This window comes from Raphanus sativus, chromosome 8 (assembly GCF_000801105.2).
Source record: "Raphanus sativus cultivar WK10039 chromosome 8, ASM80110v3, whole genome shotgun sequence".
Classification (NCBI taxonomy): Eukaryota; Viridiplantae; Streptophyta; class Magnoliopsida; order Brassicales; family Brassicaceae; genus Raphanus; species Raphanus sativus.
The window spans coordinates 22,247,525-22,266,368 of NC_079518.1; the positions used below are offsets into that span (position 1 = coordinate 22,247,525).

At 30.0% G+C, this 18,844-nt stretch overlaps 3 protein-coding genes and 1 long non-coding RNA gene across 4 annotated transcripts; 1 reads left to right on the plus strand and 3 right to left on the minus strand.

Annotated features, from left to right (window-relative positions):
• The first annotated feature begins 1,970 nt into the window (after positions 1–1,970).
• LOC108820680 (serine/threonine-protein kinase PEPKR2-like) lies at positions 1,971–3,083 on the plus strand. The gene is made up of 2 exons (XM_018593679.2): positions 1,971–2,401; positions 2,480–3,083. The coding sequence occupies exons 1-2, from the start codon at positions 2,200–2,202 to the stop codon at positions 2,863–2,865; spliced, it is 588 nt and encodes a 195-aa protein (XP_018449181.1). The 5' UTR covers positions 1,971–2,199; the 3' UTR covers positions 2,866–3,083.
• Positions 3,084–3,413: 330 nt separating this feature from the next.
• Positions 3,414–3,960, minus strand: LOC130498836 (thionin-like protein 2). Its single transcript, XM_056992479.1, has 2 exons — positions 3,634–3,960; positions 3,414–3,478 (listed from the first exon to the last, which is right to left on the minus strand). Exons 1-2 carry the CDS (start codon positions 3,908–3,910, stop codon positions 3,414–3,416), a joined length of 342 nt encoding a protein of 113 aa, XP_056848459.1. The 5' UTR covers positions 3,911–3,960.
• A 5,401-nt stretch (positions 3,961–9,361) lies between these two features.
• On the minus strand, positions 9,362–10,475 carry LOC130498539 (uncharacterized). The gene is made up of 4 exons (XR_008937434.1): positions 9,915–10,475; positions 9,717–9,833; positions 9,498–9,629; positions 9,362–9,460 (listed from the first exon to the last, which is right to left on the minus strand). It is a non-coding gene; the product is annotated as an uncharacterized LOC130498539 (long non-coding RNA).
• A 5,942-nt stretch (positions 10,476–16,417) lies between these two features.
• On the minus strand, positions 16,418–17,806 carry LOC108820732 (WUSCHEL-related homeobox 4). Its single transcript, XM_018593741.2, has 3 exons — positions 17,474–17,806; positions 16,967–17,287; positions 16,418–16,877 (listed from the first exon to the last, which is right to left on the minus strand). The coding sequence occupies exons 1-3, from the start codon at positions 17,720–17,722 to the stop codon at positions 16,674–16,676; spliced, it is 774 nt and encodes a 257-aa protein (XP_018449243.1). The 5' UTR covers positions 17,723–17,806; the 3' UTR covers positions 16,418–16,673.
• Positions 17,807–18,844: the final 1,038 nt, after the last annotated feature.

Genomic DNA, 18,844 nt, shown 5'->3' on the forward strand with positions numbered 1-18,844 from the left:
GATAACAACATAATATATATTAGAATTGTTTTATTTATTTTTGGCCAAAAATTGTATTATATTAATTTACGTTTAATTATCTAATCTAATAGATAAAAATAAAATTATTAAAATAACATTTTAGTTATAGTACATATTATATATAACTATTTATTATATACATAATCATATTATCTCTATCATGTTAATTTATACATATGCATTTGTCACCAAAATTAACCTGAGACTAGACCATTATGTGCTGTTTTCTCCTAATTGGAGAATTCATTGGATCTTCGAAAAGAAGATTTTCTAAGTTTGTCGGGATGTCCCAAAACATGAGGAGTATAAAAATCCAAATAGAAAAAGATACTCTATCTAATGAATTTCTAGGTGTTTTGTCCGTCCATCCAAAAAAAAAAATATTTCATAATTATTTATTAATATATGCATTACTAATAAAATATAATAGTTATATATCATAATTTTTTTTTTCATTTGAAAATTCTTACGTATTATAATTTAAAAAAGTTTCATTCATTATATTCATTATTAATAAAAAAAAAATCACTTAATATTATATTTTCGATTATATAAATGAAGAATTTTACTTGATTAATATGTGTTTTTCTTTTTAATTTTGAACTTGTTATTATAAGTTTTTCCGGTTTACAACACAATATATATACAAATTATCTCTTTATTTAACTTATATATTTTAAGATTTTTTTATCATTCTTACTATTATTAGTTTTAAATTCGTTTTTATGTTTTAGCTAATATATATATTATATATTAAGAGTACAACTAACTAAGTGTAGTGTCTTGCCCGCTCATGCGGACGTAATCATGATTTATGTTTTACAATTATTTATTAGTACATATATTATTAATTAAAATAAAATGATTTATGTTTTCATTTTAAAATTCTTACATATTATAAATATTTATTTTTCAGCCACATATTATAAATTTTTTGAAATTTTATTTTTAACATTATATTAATAATAATAAATAAATCTTTGAAATTACTCAATATTTTCTTTTCAATTATATAAATTAAAAATTTACTTGATTAATATTTAGTTATGTGATTTTCTATTTTTAACTTTTTAACTAAAAGACATTATTCAGACAACAACACAATATACATAGTAATTATCATTTTTACTTAAAGTATAGTTTTAGATTTTGGATTATTTTTATTATTATTAATTTTTGATCACTTATCTAAATTAACATTTTGTTAACTCGTTTCTATTTTTTTTTTTAATTTTTATATTGAAAGATATTTCCAGATAACAATAAAAAAAAAATATATATATATATATATATATGAAGTATCTTTTTATCTTAAAATATATTTTTTTGATGTTGTGATAACTCTTATTATTAATATTAATTCTAATCACTCATCTAATCAAGAAAATTAAAATTTACTTTTCATATTGTGGGTAATTTATATATTCTATACATTAAAATATGAACGATATTAAGCATTCTAAATTTTAACGTGAGAGTTTAATTGTAAAATATATTAATTTTAATCACTTATCTAATCAATTAATTTTCAATTAATTTTTATTTTAAAAAAAATTTCATTTTTATATTAAAAGTATTTCAGATAACAACCAAATATATATATGAAGTATCTTTTTATTTTAAAATATCTTGTTAGATTTTGAAAAATTATTATTATTATTACTAATTTTAACTTATTTAATCAAGAAAATTAAGTTTCCTTTTTAACATTAAAATTCGTTTTTTAATTTTTATATAAAAAATATTTCAGATAACAACCAAATATATATATGAAGTATCTTTTTATTTTAATTTAGATTTTGGATAATTCTTAATATTATACTAATTTTAAATTATTTAATCAAGAAAATTAAAATTCGTTTTTTATTTTATAGATAATTTATATATTTTATTTATTAAGGGTACAAACCATTCTAATTTTTATTTATTAACGAAAAATCACAACGATTATTTTAATTCTTTGTGGGATCCGGTGTAGAGAAGAGCAAGATCGACGATGATTATGTTTTCGGTACTAACATCGGGAAAGGCAAGTTCGGGTCGGTTAGGATCTGTAGGTCGAAGAGTAAAGGGATTGACTTTGCTTGTAAGACAGGAGACTGTTAGCATTTGTCTGGTCATCCCCGGGTTGTAACATTGCACGCTGTGTACGAAGAGTCGGACTGTTTTCATCTCGTGATGAAGCTGTGTTCCGGGGGACGTTTGATTGATCAGATGGTTAGGGAAGGTAGGTACTCTGAGCAGCGAGCGACTAATATATTCAAGGACCTCATGCTGGTTATCAGTTATTGCCACGAGATGGGAGTTGTACATAGAGATCTGTTGGGGAGAATGCTAACAAGAGACGAATCTGCCAGGATCACAGCGGATGAAGTGCTAAGTAAGCCTTTTACTTCTATATCAATATAGTGTGTGCAGTGTCGCTGGATCATTAGCTTCACTTGTGTGTGGGTTTCAGGGCATCCATGGATACTCTTTTACACAGACCGGACACTCAAGACAATGTGTATTAAATCGAAACACAAGGGTCTAACAGCAGGAACTTCTCCTCCCTGCCTTCAGCTTCGCAATCCGATAAAGAATACTGACGTAAACAGAGCTAACAGAGAGAAGAAGACAACACATGATGATTCACCACCGACTGATTCATTCTCCAACACAGAGGAGGAGGAGGAGGAGGAAGAAGATGAAAGCGGTGTGGTAGATGTGCTTGTGGTTGCAATCTCCAACGTGAGGATCTCAGAACCGAAGAGAAGCAGACTCTGTAGTCCCACCAACACCCCCATTGAGCAGCAACACTCTTCTAACTTGACCACGACTAATACACTCTGTCGAGCCTTCTGACGCTAAACCAGCTTCACACTCACTCGTCCAAGTCTCTAAGTCACACGGGTTTGTCCCTGATATGATGATCTTAGTTACTGTCATAGATCATCGTAATAGCTCTCTCTAATTAGTTGGATTTGATCTGATTCTGGTTTTCTCCTTCTACATTTCTGACTTTGCTGTACATATTATATCTTCATGTAAATAGAATACGCTACAAGTATTTGATCTGTTTCTGTCTCGGAATTATATGGTCATTTCGTTAACCGGGGCGATAAGGCCACTACTTACAGGCAAATTACAAATTGTCAGAACAATCAATGTTGTGGCATATATACAACATTGTAATACATCATTGTGTTATTAAACATTCTTTTCTTTTATCATTTTAGACTCTGTTTTGGATCGATGTTTTGTCAATTTACTTGTTTGTAACACAATATATATCAACCCAATAAATCAATTCTCCTTTAGATTTGAATATTTAATAGATACAAACTATTGCATGTTTTATATATTTTATTAGACATTAATTTAGAAAGAACGAAAACAAATTAGTGTAAGCTTTAGTTCTTGTTAGAGCACATATCTGAGCATGAATCCACACATACCGAAACTTTTTCTGCGTGATCTGCACATAACATAAGAAAAAGAAAATCCATAAGAAAGTTAATTAGAGTCTTAATTATAAAATTAACTCAGATGATAAATAAAAAACTTAAAACATTCTAAGACATCTACTTATCCACATGATTGAAGTGTATACCACGAGAATATAAAACTTACCCATATCTTCGACCGAGGAGGATGAAACACAACGACTGGTAGCACATCCGAGTTTGCAAAAATAATCAGTCTGGTCTATTTTTTGAAGATCTGGCTTAGAAGGATTTGTACATTCCTTGAGACACGTGAAAGGACATGCCAATTTTTTAAATCCATCTGCAGTTGCACCACAAAGCAAAATACAACCTTTGTAACATTCTTGAAAATTTATAGCCTCTGTCTCGACCAAAAGGCTCCCCATCATCACCACTAAGATCACCATTATTTTGTTCTCCATATTTTTTTGTGGAGGACAAAGATCTTTTTTTTAGAAAGAATATTAATATAAAAGTTGGCTGAAAGTGTTTGTTGATTATGAATGTTGGTTTGTGTAACTGGTTACTAGGGTTTGTGTATATATAGGGACTGTGTAATTTTGTGTTAATGATAGTCAACATTTTCATATTTGAGTAATAAATTAGTTTAGATATGCTCTGGTATAATGATATAGTAGGTAATTAATCTTAGTTCATCCATTTAGAATATTGGGATTTCCTACGTTACACATATAATCTAGATATGGTTATAATCTATTTTTATGATATGAAGTTAGACTATATACAATGGAGGTGTTGAATAAGAGATTCAATGGTTGAATCATTATGATCACAGTGTTGAAAATGAAATTTGATGTAGCTTAATTGGTATTGAAAATATTTAACATGTTGAATAAAAAAAAGGTAGAGACCACTAACGACACATGTCATTTTTGAGAATTTTTTGATATTTTTACATTCTCTTTGTTATTTTAAACAAATATTCATATCATAAATTAAATAATTTTAATGAAAAATTTATCATTTTAGTTTTTTATCAATAGAGACTAATTTTATTTAATTTGAATATAAAAAAAAAATTATTAATTTCAAATCATCGAGCGCATCCTAACAAAATCTATCGTTCATTTCCTAAGGTTGTGTACAACATATTAATAATAATTTAAAATTATTCTTAATAATTTAATCTGATTTAACATATTGAGTTCTACAGAATCCTCATCACTCCAAGACCTTGGCCCATCAAAGAATATGGATGGCTGGTTCAAAATATAAATATGCAGCTGAGTTATATTTACTTTACGGCTAAGTTATAAGTATGGTATAGCTGAGCTATATATTATATGTGCAGCATATTGCTGCGTATATTAGAGTCTTCATTCAAAGGTCCAAACAAGATCCCAGCCAATTCTGGTCCAAGTGCATTGCCTTTATAGACTCTTGGTTCCTTGAATTATGGGTTCACTTATGGTTACATAAGATAATCAGACTATTTAGTTGTAGAATAGAACAGTATGAATACTTACTTGGTCATGAACTCTTTCACTTCAGTAAGGTTGGTGTTAAAATAGAATCTGGGAGCTGGTGTAGAGTTTATATAGAAGTTCCATGTAGACAGGTTTTAATTTAATCTATTAATTTAGGGTTCTATTTTTATCTACTATTAACAAGTCATATTAGGACCACTTAAAGAATTAGTCAATATGACATATTTGATTATTTGTATTAACAATAAACCAACTATAAATCTATTAACAATAAACCAACTATAAATTTGATTTTTTTAATTATAATAAAATCTGTTGAGAAAGAATCTAACAAAATCTTAGTTTAAAATTTAAATATTTTTTTATAAATAACACATTAATATATTTCGAAATTAGTAATATAATATTATTATAAGTAAATTTAACTAAAACTTATTATAAAAAAGAAAATAAAAAATTCTTTATACTAACTTTTTATAGATTCTATGATATATTCCGTATTATATAAAAATAGAAGTGCTATATGAATTAAATATTAAAAATATATTAAATAGGTAAATTAACAAAAAAAAATTATTTTATTTTTTAACTTAAATAAATTATTGATCATCATTATAATGGATTAATCTTCGAAAACTATATAATACTTCTAATCTATTAATTTAGGGTTCTATTTTTATCTACTATTAACAAGTCATAGTAGGACCACTTAAAGAATTAGTCAATATGACATATTTGATTATTTGTATTAACAATAAACCAACTATAAATATATTAACAATAAACCAATTATAAATTTGATTTTTTAATTATAATAAAATCTGTTGAGAAAGAATCTAACAAAATCTTAGTTTAAAATTTAAATATTTTTTTTATAAATAACACATTAATATATTTCGAAATTAGTAATATAATATTATTATAAGTAAATTTAACTAAAACTTATTATAAAAAAGAATAAAAAATTCTTTATACTAACTTTTTTATAGATTCTATGATATATTCCGTATTATATAAAAATAGAAGTGCTATATGAATTAAATATTAAAAATATATTAAATAGGTAAATTAACAAAAAAAAATTATTTTATTTTTTAACTTAAATAAATTATTGATCATCATTATAATGGATTAATCTTCGAAAACTATATAATACTTTTATATTAAAATAAATGTATTAACATAAGTTAAAATTGTATATTTACAGCCATATATTATCTTTTTATTTATTTTGAAACTATTAGCAATATATTGCTTAAAAATGTTTATATACAAAAATATAATAGTATATAATAACCTTTAGTTCATATACTATTTAAAAATATGTTATTAGTAAAATATGAAATTTCAGTAATTCATTTAAAATATTAGTGACAAAAATCAAATTTTAATTATAAATTTTATGTTATTTTAATTGTAACAAAATTTGTTGATAAAAGAATTAAAAATATCACCAAAAATTCAAATATTTTATAAAATAATACAGTAATGTAGTACCAAAACAAATTCAAAATTCATGTACTATTCCAAACTCAAATAGTTGTGTAATTTTCCAAAGTTGTCTCGAAAAAAGATATTATTTTTGAAAATAAATATTCAAACTCAAAATGATAATATTTCAAATTTTACAAAAGACAAAATCATGGATAATAAAGATTAACTTTTTGAAATGTACCTGAAAAAAACTAACTATATATGTTGTAAAAATTTAAAGTAACCTAATGTTTTGACGTCTTAATTTAAAAAAAAAATAGAACTTAATATCATAACATCCAAAACAAATATCCTATATAATAAATTTAATAAAATAGTATGATAGATACTACTATGTATAAAGTTTACTAAAACAATAGGATTATATTATTTAAAATAAATAAATCCCGTAAAATACTAAAATGAGATATGTTAAAGTATAACACAACATGTAAATATAATTATTTTAGTCATATTTATTTTCTATAATATAAATAAATAAAATTTAAAAATGTATTATATGCCAAATTTTTAAATTAAAGAAAACAACATAATTTGAATGGGGTTCTCTATTTGAGTATTTCATATTTTTATTTTATTTTATCTAACTCGAAAATATATTAATAAGTAATAAAAGTAAATAAAAAAGTAAATTTTTTTAAAAAAACCATTATATATTAATAATACTGAATAAGAAATATAAACAATAATATGATATAGTAATACAATATATAACACTAAAATAGAAATTATATATTTAAAACATTTTTAATAATATAAAATATATTTAAAAAATATAAATATATCCGCACGAACGTGCGGGTTAAAATCTAGTCTATTCTATTAATTCTTCAACATCTCAAATTGATATGGGGTTATGTCCACTTTTTAATTTTCATAACTGTCACTAATACATCTTTAACTAGGTGTTTTCCTGCACCAGTGCAGTAAAAAATTTTAAAAATATTTTTAAGCAGATAAATATAAATTATATTAATTTTTTATTAATATTATAAATTTTCTTTTGCTTATCAGTATTTTAATATAAATTTGATTTAACTGAACATTAAAATTAAGATAAAAGCAATTTTGTTTATTTTGAATTATATTTAAGAATGTCTATGTATATATTTAAAATTATAATCTTAGGTAAAATTTTCTATCTATTTATTTAATTAAATATATTAAATAAATATGTAAAATTTCATAATTGTCAAAAATTAAATTAATAATATTTATAAAGTCTGTAGATATATATAAGAAACTAATGATTTTACGATTTAATTTGATTTTATGATTTAATTTGATTTATGATTTAATTTTTATAATTTCTCTAAAAATATGTATATATTTTTGAAGTATTTTTAATTAAATGATATTTCGAAATTTGAAATGCCATAATTGAATATATTTATTTTAAATGATGATTTATGAGCATATTTTTAAAAAGTACAAAAATATAAATCGACAATAAATGTAATATATGAGTTATTACCATATTTAAAAAAGTTTACCAAAAATATAAATTAACATTAAATATAATTGTCCATGTCATATTAATCTATAAGACATGTCATCAATTTTAGTAGCCATGACATATTATTTTTGTGAAAATGATTGTAGAGAAAACATGTGGCAAAATCACTTCTCAAATATAGTCTAGGGGATATACCTTTTTTATTAATATAACTGCCAAATCACGTAACTGGCTATTAATCACGTAACGGCCCAAAAGGGCGTATGATTCAATATGATTTGATATCGTATTTTTTGTGAACGCCCATTACTGCATAATTATATTTCTTAATTTCTTAATCATGGTCATTAATCACGTAAATGGCTAAAAAGATATTATACAAAGATTATAATTATTAAAGCCTCTTATAAATCATTTTAAAAAGATATTATACAAATTAAAAACAAAAATAATTAAAAACACAAATATAAAAATTAAACTTTTAAAAGATGTAAAACAAAAAATTTACCCGCCCTTTTAAGGGCGGGTCAAAATCTATTCTATTAATTATCCTGTATGACCAATTAATAAAATGTCTTTTAGATCATTGTTAACCGTTCGTAACTTCCCTCGGCATATGAAACGATAATTTGGGCTTCGAATATTGTTAACCGTTCGTAACTTCCCTATATTCCTGTTTTTATGTTCAAATAAAAAAATAAATAATTTAGACTGAATATTGACAAAAAGACGAAACCTTACCATATGATACATGTACATACTTACAAAACTTATCTATTCCATTAAATTCATATCATACAGAATATGATTATACAAACACACAAACATAAAAATTATGTTTCTTTAAAAAATAAAATTAAAACTAAAACTAAACAACTAAAATTAAAATTAAAAATTATTATCATGATCCGATATTCTACAGATTTTAGTTTAACGGGTTTTAAATAGATTTCTACATTTGGACCCGCCTTTTTATATTTTTTAGTTTTATATTCTTTTAGAAATTTAATTTTTATATTTATATGTTTTAGTCATATTTGTGTTTTTCATTGTATAACATTTCTCTTAAATAATTAATAGGAGGTTTTAATCATTGTATTAAAATAGTTTTACCATACATATATCAATATGTTATGTTTCTATTTTAATAGTATTGACTAGATTCGGATTCGCCTTTAAAAGAGCTGGTATATTTTTTTGTTTACATATTTTAGAAATTTAATTTTTATATTTATGTTTTAATCATATTTATATTTTTATTTGTATAATATTTCTTTTAAATAATTAATAAGAGGTTTTAATAGTTATCGTAAAATAGTTTGACCACACATATATCAATAGGTCATATTCCTGTTTTAGTATATTGATATTATATAATGAAAAAACGTAAATAAAAACATAAATATAAAAATTAAATTTATAAAAAAAAATGTAAAAAAAAAATATACCCGCCCTTCTAAGGGCGGGTCAAAATCTAGTAATAAAATTAAATTTAGACAGGTTCAAATAGACATATGTGGTCCGATAATCATAACCATTACACAGGTTTTAATAATAAAATTATATTCATAAACCTCCAAGTATGTTTCAAAAAAAAAAAAAAAAAAAAACCTCCAAGTATCTTTGGATTAACCGTAGTGACCACCATCACAAACCGGGATTTATCCCCTAAACTCAAAAGATTCGGCAAGTTGACGGAGCCTCATCCCACAAAGATAAGTAAACAATCAAGGTTCTGATCTTCTGATGCAAGATAAATTACAACATAGTTATAAGCATGCAATGAAGAGTAGTACAATGCTTAATATATTGTGGTCAGTTGATGCTTACGGGTCAATTAGGAGACGGGCCACAACTCGAGTCGATACTGCGTGGTTGTTTATGTCAGAGCCTTGGACGTAACTTACTACATCTGAAAGTTGAAATCTAGCTTAACGAATCCAAAACCTAAAGGAAACAAAGTCACAATTTATTAATATACCTAGGATCTCTAAGTTAGTGTCAGAAAGAGTTTGGTGATCGTCGTACTGGCAAAGCATGAACTTCTGAAGTTTGAACTTCTGAAGATAGATCACGTGAGTGGCGGTAAGGACTTCTTCAATAGTTGTTGATGGGAGAAAACGAATGACAAATTGATGATCAATAGTCTTGAACATGTTACTGCAGTGTGCAAAACCAATCCACTTTCACAATGGAACCAGAACCCAATTCGCCATCCTCTCTTCGATCTCTTCACATGAATACTTCAAAAGGGTCTTGCTTTTTCTCGCATTGGGTTTGTAGTTTAACGACGGAGATTCCATTGCAGATAACATCTGATCTTTGTTACGGTAGTGATTGGCACGACCGGCAGGGATGAATCCGTGGATCAAGGTATCATGCATATTTAGTCAATCGCGATCATAGGACAGAAGCAATAAATCAGTGGTGATAGAAGAAATATCTGGTTACCTTTTCCGAAGCACTAATGATCAACTGAGTTAAGATGGGGAGATGTAGAGATAGAAGAAGATTCACTGCTCCATGGAAACCAAGGATTGCTTTCTATTACTAAGATAGAAAAATATATGGAAGAAAAAAGTTGATCAGCCCAGGACAGCAAAATAGATATGGGCCAAATAAGAGGCACATGACACCGTAAACCAAATAGCCCACTCTGCTTTAAAATAAATAAAAAACTAAAGAGTGGGACCCACTTACCTTGCTGACATGGTGCACTGTGAATGAGAAAACTCTCTCATTATAATATAGAAAGAAAAAAGTCGATCAGCCCAGGACAGCAAAATAGATATGGGCCAAATAAGAGGCACATGACACCGTAAACCAAATAGTCCACTCTGCTTTAAAATAAATAAAAAACTAAAGAGTGGGACCCACTTACCTTGCTGACATAGTGCACTGTGAATGAGAAAACTCTCTCATTATAATATAGATTCGCTTTTAGCGGTATCATCTAATAAAATGATCTAAGAAGATGAATAATATACTATTTTTAGATGCTATTCTATTAGAAAAGAAATTGGTTTGATATAAAAAATGACACATGTTTTATATCTGCCGCGTCAGCACCAAAAGAAAATAGTCTCTTTTGTGCATAATTTTTACTATCCACCTAGGCCTGGGCATTTTTATCTCAATCCGAAGTACCTACCTAAACCCGAACCGGAAAAACCGAAACCAAATCCGAACTGTTACAAAAATATCCGAACGGGACTTATGAGCTTAGTACTTTGGTGTTTGGTTATAACTCGTACCGATCCGAAATCCAAACTAGGATCCAAAAATATCCGAAATTAGTTAAATATGTTAATGTTTGATATATTTTAAGGTGATTTAGATGTATTGACTATTCAAAATATTTTTGTAGTTTGTTTTATTTGTTATTTTGAATTATTTTTAGCCAATTTAGTTAGTTTAACTAATATTTAATTAAATTTGTAAACAATTTATATATTTTTGAAACAAAAATTCGTCGCCTTTTGAGGTTTAAAAAATATATTTTTGAACGATTTTAAACATTGGTTACATCCTATCCGAACCGAACCGAATCCGATCCGATAATTAGTAAATACCGAATAGTACTTCTAAGCATAACCCCGAAAATTCAAAAATCCAAATCACTCGGACCGATACCAAATAGGCCACCGAACGCCCAGGCCTATATCCGCCTGCCGTAACTGTTTGATGAATATATTTTTATATTATCTTCTTATGGATGGATATTCAGTAAATTCATCCATAATGTTTTGATATCTAAAAAACTATACTTATCATGTTATTCAAAATATGGCCTGCGGTTGTCGAGCCCACGAAGCCCGTTTTTTGCCAACCAACAAACACAGGCAAGTGACTTGCCTTTGCCGATACAACAGATTTTGGCTTTGAATACTATATCTGTTTGAAATTATCTTCTACATATTATGTACACATGAAAACCAAGAAAATATGAATTATTGTAAATTATCTATGGTTCCCGTACCAAATGAGTAAAGTTCTTTATTTTAAAGTTTCAATCTGGGTTCCCTCCAAGACTATAAGAAATGTAACCCCACGGGCACCAACTAAAAATGCGTGGCAAACAATTATTGGAGTATATGATTACCAGAAAAGAGGGACTTTAATATTCCGTAAATTGAATGTTTTATTTGTGCGACTGAAAGGTAATAGTTTTTTTTCTGAAACACTTTTTTGATCACAAAAGGTAATAAATTAGACTAAAAAACTAATACATAAATTTATACATGAATATTCTTCTTCGTGCAAAGAGTAAGTTTTTCTTCCTCGTTTATGATAATCCTAAAGTTTCTTTCGTCTTATTTTTCCTCTCCTATCTCTTTTTAAAGGGGTCCGATAGTGGTTCTGGTGCACCGGTGTTCGGCCTCCACGTCGCTTCTCTCTCCCTTTCCTCTAGTTTTCCTTTGCCCTTCCTCCTCTTCTCTTTGGCGGGGTTGACATGTCTTAAGCTCTGGTGAAGGCAATACCGTCGAAACCCTATATCTGCTCTGGGGAGAGCTACATCTGGCACTTTTCTGTCCCTCTCGTGGTTCAACGAGGCGTCTCGAGTGGTGTTGGAGTAAGGTTCGGCTTTTAAGGTTTGATTCTTGGCGGATATGTTTTCAGTTTGATGTTTCGTCTGTGTCTCATGGCAGTGGTGGCGCGTGGGTGCTCTGTCGGTTCACTCCTCTATTCCTTAAGTTTCTTGATGCAATTGTGTTTCGTTGTGAAGTGGAACATTGGGTCTCAGTGGGTTGGAACTCGGGGTCATGTTTCAGCATTTGGTTTTCATGGTGTTCAAAGGAGACGTCTATTGGTTGGATGGTGCGTGCTCAGTCCTCCTGGTGTGGTTGTGGGTTTCCTGAGCTCTTTGCGTTTGCAGGTTATGAGTCGTCGATTTCTCTGTTGTCTGTGGCTTACCCATCTGCTTCCTTGGAGGATGCTCTCCTTTTGCCGCATCATTCATTTACGGGCTTGGTCAGTTCAAGCAGTTAAGTCTGTTTCGATTTTCGCCTTGTTCACTGTGTCGCTACGTTAGTCTCTCCAACATGATGTAGAAGACCGGGTGGGGATCTCATTCTCAGGATAGAGCGTCGATTTTGAGCTTTGATTGGGACAATTGTTGTTTTTCATCGAGGATACCTAGTGGGACTTTAGCCATGTGTTGGAAACCTTTTGGTCACTTGAGCAGGTTGTTGTCTCTCTTTTCTTGCAGGACTTGAAGCCCTTGTTCTTGGTAATGCCTCATTTCAATCCATCTTTCTCCAGGTTGTTTGTCGCTAGGTGGCCCTGATGTCTTGTGGTCTATTAAATCCAAGCGATGGATTCTTGAGGTTGCGGTTGCTTTCCTTTTAAGTATGTCATTTTCATCCAATTATCCTTCAGGTTATAGCTTAATGGTCAATGGAGAGCACAAGCTCGGGGAACTCGTCAAACATCAGCTACACCGGGAATTTCGCTAGTGTACCAGAAACCGAGGAAACAAGGTGAACGCCACCCTTTAGTGGTTAAGCATTTATATTAGAGAACAATGTTTGATAGTTTAGCAATTTCAGAACCTTCTAGTTGAACGTGCTGGTGTGGTGATTGGGCGAAGCTAGTTTAGGTGTAGCTATACTTAAACCGTTTTGGTTGAATCTAGTATGTAATTGAAATTTGAATTCCTGGTTTCTGGTTGAAAAAAATATATATATTAAAAAAATATTCCTATTGGTGTAAAATATAGTAAATATGCACACCTATTTTTTGTAAAAAAGGTTATTATATTACTTAAAATTGAAGTGGTCTGGGTAATCATACCGGAATAGAACAACCGATAAAACACAATTCCCTATGGAAGGACCACACAGTTCTAGTTATAGAATCGGAAATCTGGTTTTGCGCTTTTGGAATATGAATGATCTTTAATTCTAGAAAGCATGTCTGCAAAGTCTATTCTCTCCAGATCTCTTGTAAAGCTTGGCCAAGCTTTGGGCTTCTTTATCATGGCGATCAAATCCTTGCAATCTGTCACAAATCTATGGCAGGTTGAGTGCTGAAGCATACTCTCTATCGTCCATCGTAGTGCTCCAGCTGTTGCCGTAGTGGCATTACAATTGTATTGCCAAGCTTACCGCTTCTCTTACGCACGTTGGACACATATGGTTGTGCTGATTGTTGACTTAATGAAGAGCCAATGCGCATCGGAAAAAGCTTAGGATCTAGGACTCCCTATGCTTCACACGTAAATTACCTTGATTCTCCGATTTGTCTTTAATCCTCCAAGACTGCCATTTGTGCTGATCATATGGAGCATACCGAGATCCATAACGGTTCATATCAGGTTTGAATTTTCTTTCTTTCCCACCATGTTTCCTTGGATGCCAATTCCAAGATGCCTCCTTTCGGTCATAACTCGAGCGATAGTTTCTCGGTTTCCTCTGAGTTTTTGAACCTCGATGGCAGAAAAGTGTAATGATTGTTATTGGTTTCTCGCTCATAGCGGTTAACCCGTTCATGAGGCCTCTGCTCACGCAGAAAAGGGTGGCGAGTTGGATCATCAATCTGTTGAACCCGTGCAAAGACGCATGTTCTCTCCGCCTGATTACTCATTGCGTGGTCCTTCATCAGGCAGTTAGAGTACTTAAAAAGCTTCTCGTAGTTGATTTTGATCGACACTTCATCACCATTTAGTGATGAGATCTTCTCGGTAAACAAAAGAGGTTTTCGGCTATCGACATCAATAAGCATGCGATCTGCCGATAGTGCAACCATATCAATTTGACCAAGCTTACGTCCTATGTTTTTAGGTGGTTTATTGTCCATAGACGTAACGAAATACCTGTGATCTCAACCAAAATGGGATAATCCATGGGTAATCGTCATGAACTATTGCCTCCCAGTGGACAAGCAAAAACATGCGGTAATTGTAGTGAAAAGTCCCTCAGCGTAGTACTGATTGCAGGTCTTCCTCAATGGAAAAGTTAAAAAGAAACTTTCCATTACCCATATTGTTAGTTGTTATGTGATCATGCATCTCCTATTGTGTCAGCATATACTGAATCAGTTTCTCTATATTCTGCTTCTTTGGATTTAAGATTTTCCCTTTCAATGAACTATGATAATCATGGATTGTGTGTTCATCATCTTGTTCTATTAACTGGATTGGTTCATCATCATTGTCATACAAGATCCATTTGCCTTTTCGATCTGCCATATGAGCAGGCCCTAAGCGATTCGTTGTCCAATTCATGGTTTCCTCTGAAACGTGGGACACACGAGATCGTTTTCTGGTTGAGGTTGTAGTCGCAAAGGCGAAAGACAATCCAAGAAGAGAAGAAGGTTGTGGAGGAGAAGGTTATTAACGTTTGATGAAGTACCAGAGATGAAGATTTGGGATGATCAATAACCAACGAGAGATCCGAATTACTTTCTTTGGATGGGAATATTGCAAAGTAGATGAAACTGAACGGGAAAGCTGGTAATCTCTCGTCAAAGAACGCTAAAAGCCTAAAACAGACGGAGACCATGATCTCAAAGAAGATCGAAATCTTGATTTTGTTGTTGCCATCATACACCTAATTAATTGTATGGAATTAAATATTTATAATAAAATGCACATATAATCCTTTGTCAAATGGACGTATACATATTCACATTACGTTATCTAAAACAATTAATTTTTCTTTTGGAAACAATATATCAGGTCACAATTATGATTATAGAAAGCAAATTTACCTATCTTGTTATCACTGACGGCTTATCCGGAAAGATTGTAGACTATATAAGATCTTTTATTTTTGGACAAAGGACTGTCTAGTTTTGTTTCTTTTATGTTAAAAATTTACGTAAAATGTAGTCTGCATGATTGATTCTACGGCTATAAATATTTTTAAATGGCAGAAAAAGAAAAGAGAAAATCATTGTCACGTACAATGATTAAGTTGGAAAATATACAGAGCTATATATATAAATATGTAAATAGTTACAGCTGCCTAGCATGCAATGTAGCGGGAAAGCGAGTGCATGGACTTCAGTGAGTTTGTCTCATATAATGCCATTTTAACTTTTAACCTAAAGAGAAAATTCTCACGTTCTCACTCTTTTTTCAACCAGAATACGAAAAAAAAACAATTGCCAGAGTCAATAAAGCATCAGACAAACAACTAACCACATGAAAAAGGTTAAAAAAAAACAACTAACCACATACACACTTCATGTACGTTGATGTTTATTGATGGCTATGTACACATTCTAAAATATCATCGGGAATACAAACTCTTAAACAAGATTACTGTTACACTATTATCATCTGATAAAATGTATACAAAATTATCAAAAATAAATCTTAAACTTAATTATTACTTAGCATATATTTTTACAAATATGGTATTGTGTTCACCTGTTATTATATGAATTTTAATATTTTCTAATTAAAAGATAATATATGTTCCTGAGTCGTTATAATAACAGTACAAAATATTGATTTCTTTGTATAGAAGTACTAGGTCTATATCTATCATAATCACGACTGAATTTGTTAAGAACAGACACTTAACTCAAGAGAAGAGCTCTTTTTCAAAAAAAAAAAAAACTCAAGAGATAAGCTAAACTAAAAATCATAATTAAGAATACATTGCAATTAAAAATGTTCATAGGATATATCAGATTCGCAGATTACAAGGGAATTCTTATGTAGATTCTGTTATTTTCTAATATTTAATTACTTTAATATCGAATTTCTAGATACCAACTACTTCGTCTGAACCTAAACCAGATCTACATAAGAATTCCACATTCTCTGCCTCATCTTCTTCACCTACCTTCAGGGTACAATGGGAAAAGCTCAAGGGTTACATTATCAATGATTTTGTTAAAAGTAGTTGCCATTGTAGCATTTCTACTACTATTTATGTTTCGTCTGCTATCTATCTCCAAGTTCTCAAATCCCCAGCTCCTACATGTCCTCTTGTACTCATTCTCTTCCACTAACTCCCCCTTCTCAACCATTGAGTCTCTCTGCACAAACATTAAACCAAACTTATAAGTTATAGTTAATTAAAAACCCATAAGAAAACTATATAAACTAATCCTTAACCAATACACACCTTGATCACCTCAAGTGACGATGTTGTTGTTGTTTTCGTTGTTACACTTGTGTTATTGATATTTGTTTTCTTGAAGCTTCTTTGGCAACTTAAGCTGATGAAGTTGTTCCTCTTCTGCTTCTGTCTCTCCCGGGCTTTGTGGTTCTGAAACCAGTAAAATACATTCTTTCCTTCGATTTTTCCATATTTACCGAGTTGAGAAGTGATTTGCTCGATCTGTTGCGCATTAGGAGTGCGCATTCCACCTTTGTATAACATCTCAAGTATCCCTATCTGTTCTTGAGTTGGGTTCCACCTTGTCCCTCCCGAGTGCGTCTCCACCTAACATACCTTATTTGTTAGTTGGAAGGAAATTTTAATATAATAGAAGACGGAATGAACAAATTAAGTCATTACAATTAGGCAAAGTGTTAGGTATATGGCTAGTTTGCAAAAATAATAATATTGTGAAGATAAAATTATGGATGATGTAGAATAATATGTTGAATGTAAAATAAGGTAACTGACTTGAGGAAGGTCTCGTTTGTGGTCAATAGAGTATTCAAATTTTCTTGGACAGGTTTGATCGGGTTTAATGAAGGTCTTGAGGTCGAAAGTAGCGGAAGTGACGCCGGAGGAAGAAGGAGGAGGAGAGCAAGGACTGCTAGATAGCTTAGGGGCGAGAGGACGGAGCCGTTTGCAGCTTAGGCTAAGGGATGGTGGCGAATCATGTTGTTCCCACGACGAAAACCCATTGGAAAACTCATGAACCTTCATTGCTCTAATACTTTATTTCGAAAATGTTGTCTCGTTTCAAGACTTGGCTGATATATATAGAAGATATTGTGAACAATATTGATGTGTAATGAATAAATTATAATAACTATAATTGGTGATATCCAGTTGGCTAGGACAAATTATGGAAAAGAACAGATGATTTTTACAAAAGTGGGACGTCGGGAAACCAAAGACCAAATGATGGGTTATGGTTGACTTTTATCATTAAAAATCTCTTTATCTTTTTTTTTTGTAAAATTAAATATTAGGAAAGAACTGCATTTGATAAAGACCAAATTTCACACTTAGTAAAGACAGTGAAATCCAGTGGCGAAGTCAAGAAATTCTTTGAGGAGGGGTCAATTAACTAATTATTACAAGATTTTCTCCCCTATACATGTACTTTTTACAAAAATAAAAAAAAAATTACCTGGGTCAATTGACCCTCTTGCCAATATGCTCGCTCCGCCACCGGTGAAATCTATGATTTATTTTTAGAAAGTGAATTTTCGGAGTGAATATTGATAGGCGGACGTGTGTGATGTGTCTATGTACTCAGAATACATGCGTACGTGTGTGATGAGTTCAAGTTTGCATGTTACTTTGAACCATGCATAATATGTACCAACCAAAATTCATGTGTATTCTCTCACGCGTGGATTGAGAACGGCTATTCCCTGTATATTAAAAGAAATGCATTCGTATGCGTTCACATTATATTTTATAAATATGCAGACGTATTGTTTTCATAATCATTTGACATTTAATGTATTCACACACTAAGTTTTTAATTACATTTGAGATAATTTAATGTGTTTGCATTCTATATTTTTTAATAAACTCTTTTGATTCATACATTTTTAACATTTGTAATAGTGAACTGAAATTATTTAAAATTTTCTTTGTATAATTACTGAGTAATATTATCTTTAAAAAAATCATTAAGATTCGCATCAGCTAAAATGCTGGAGTGAAAATGTTTCAAAAATTGAAAATTTCATATCTAACTTGGTTTCTTGAAAAGAGACATGTGACAATGCTATACTCCAAGTGTAAAGATTATTTCAAAATGTTACCTTTGATAACTGTGATATCAGATGGTCTCTATACAACACATGAAGG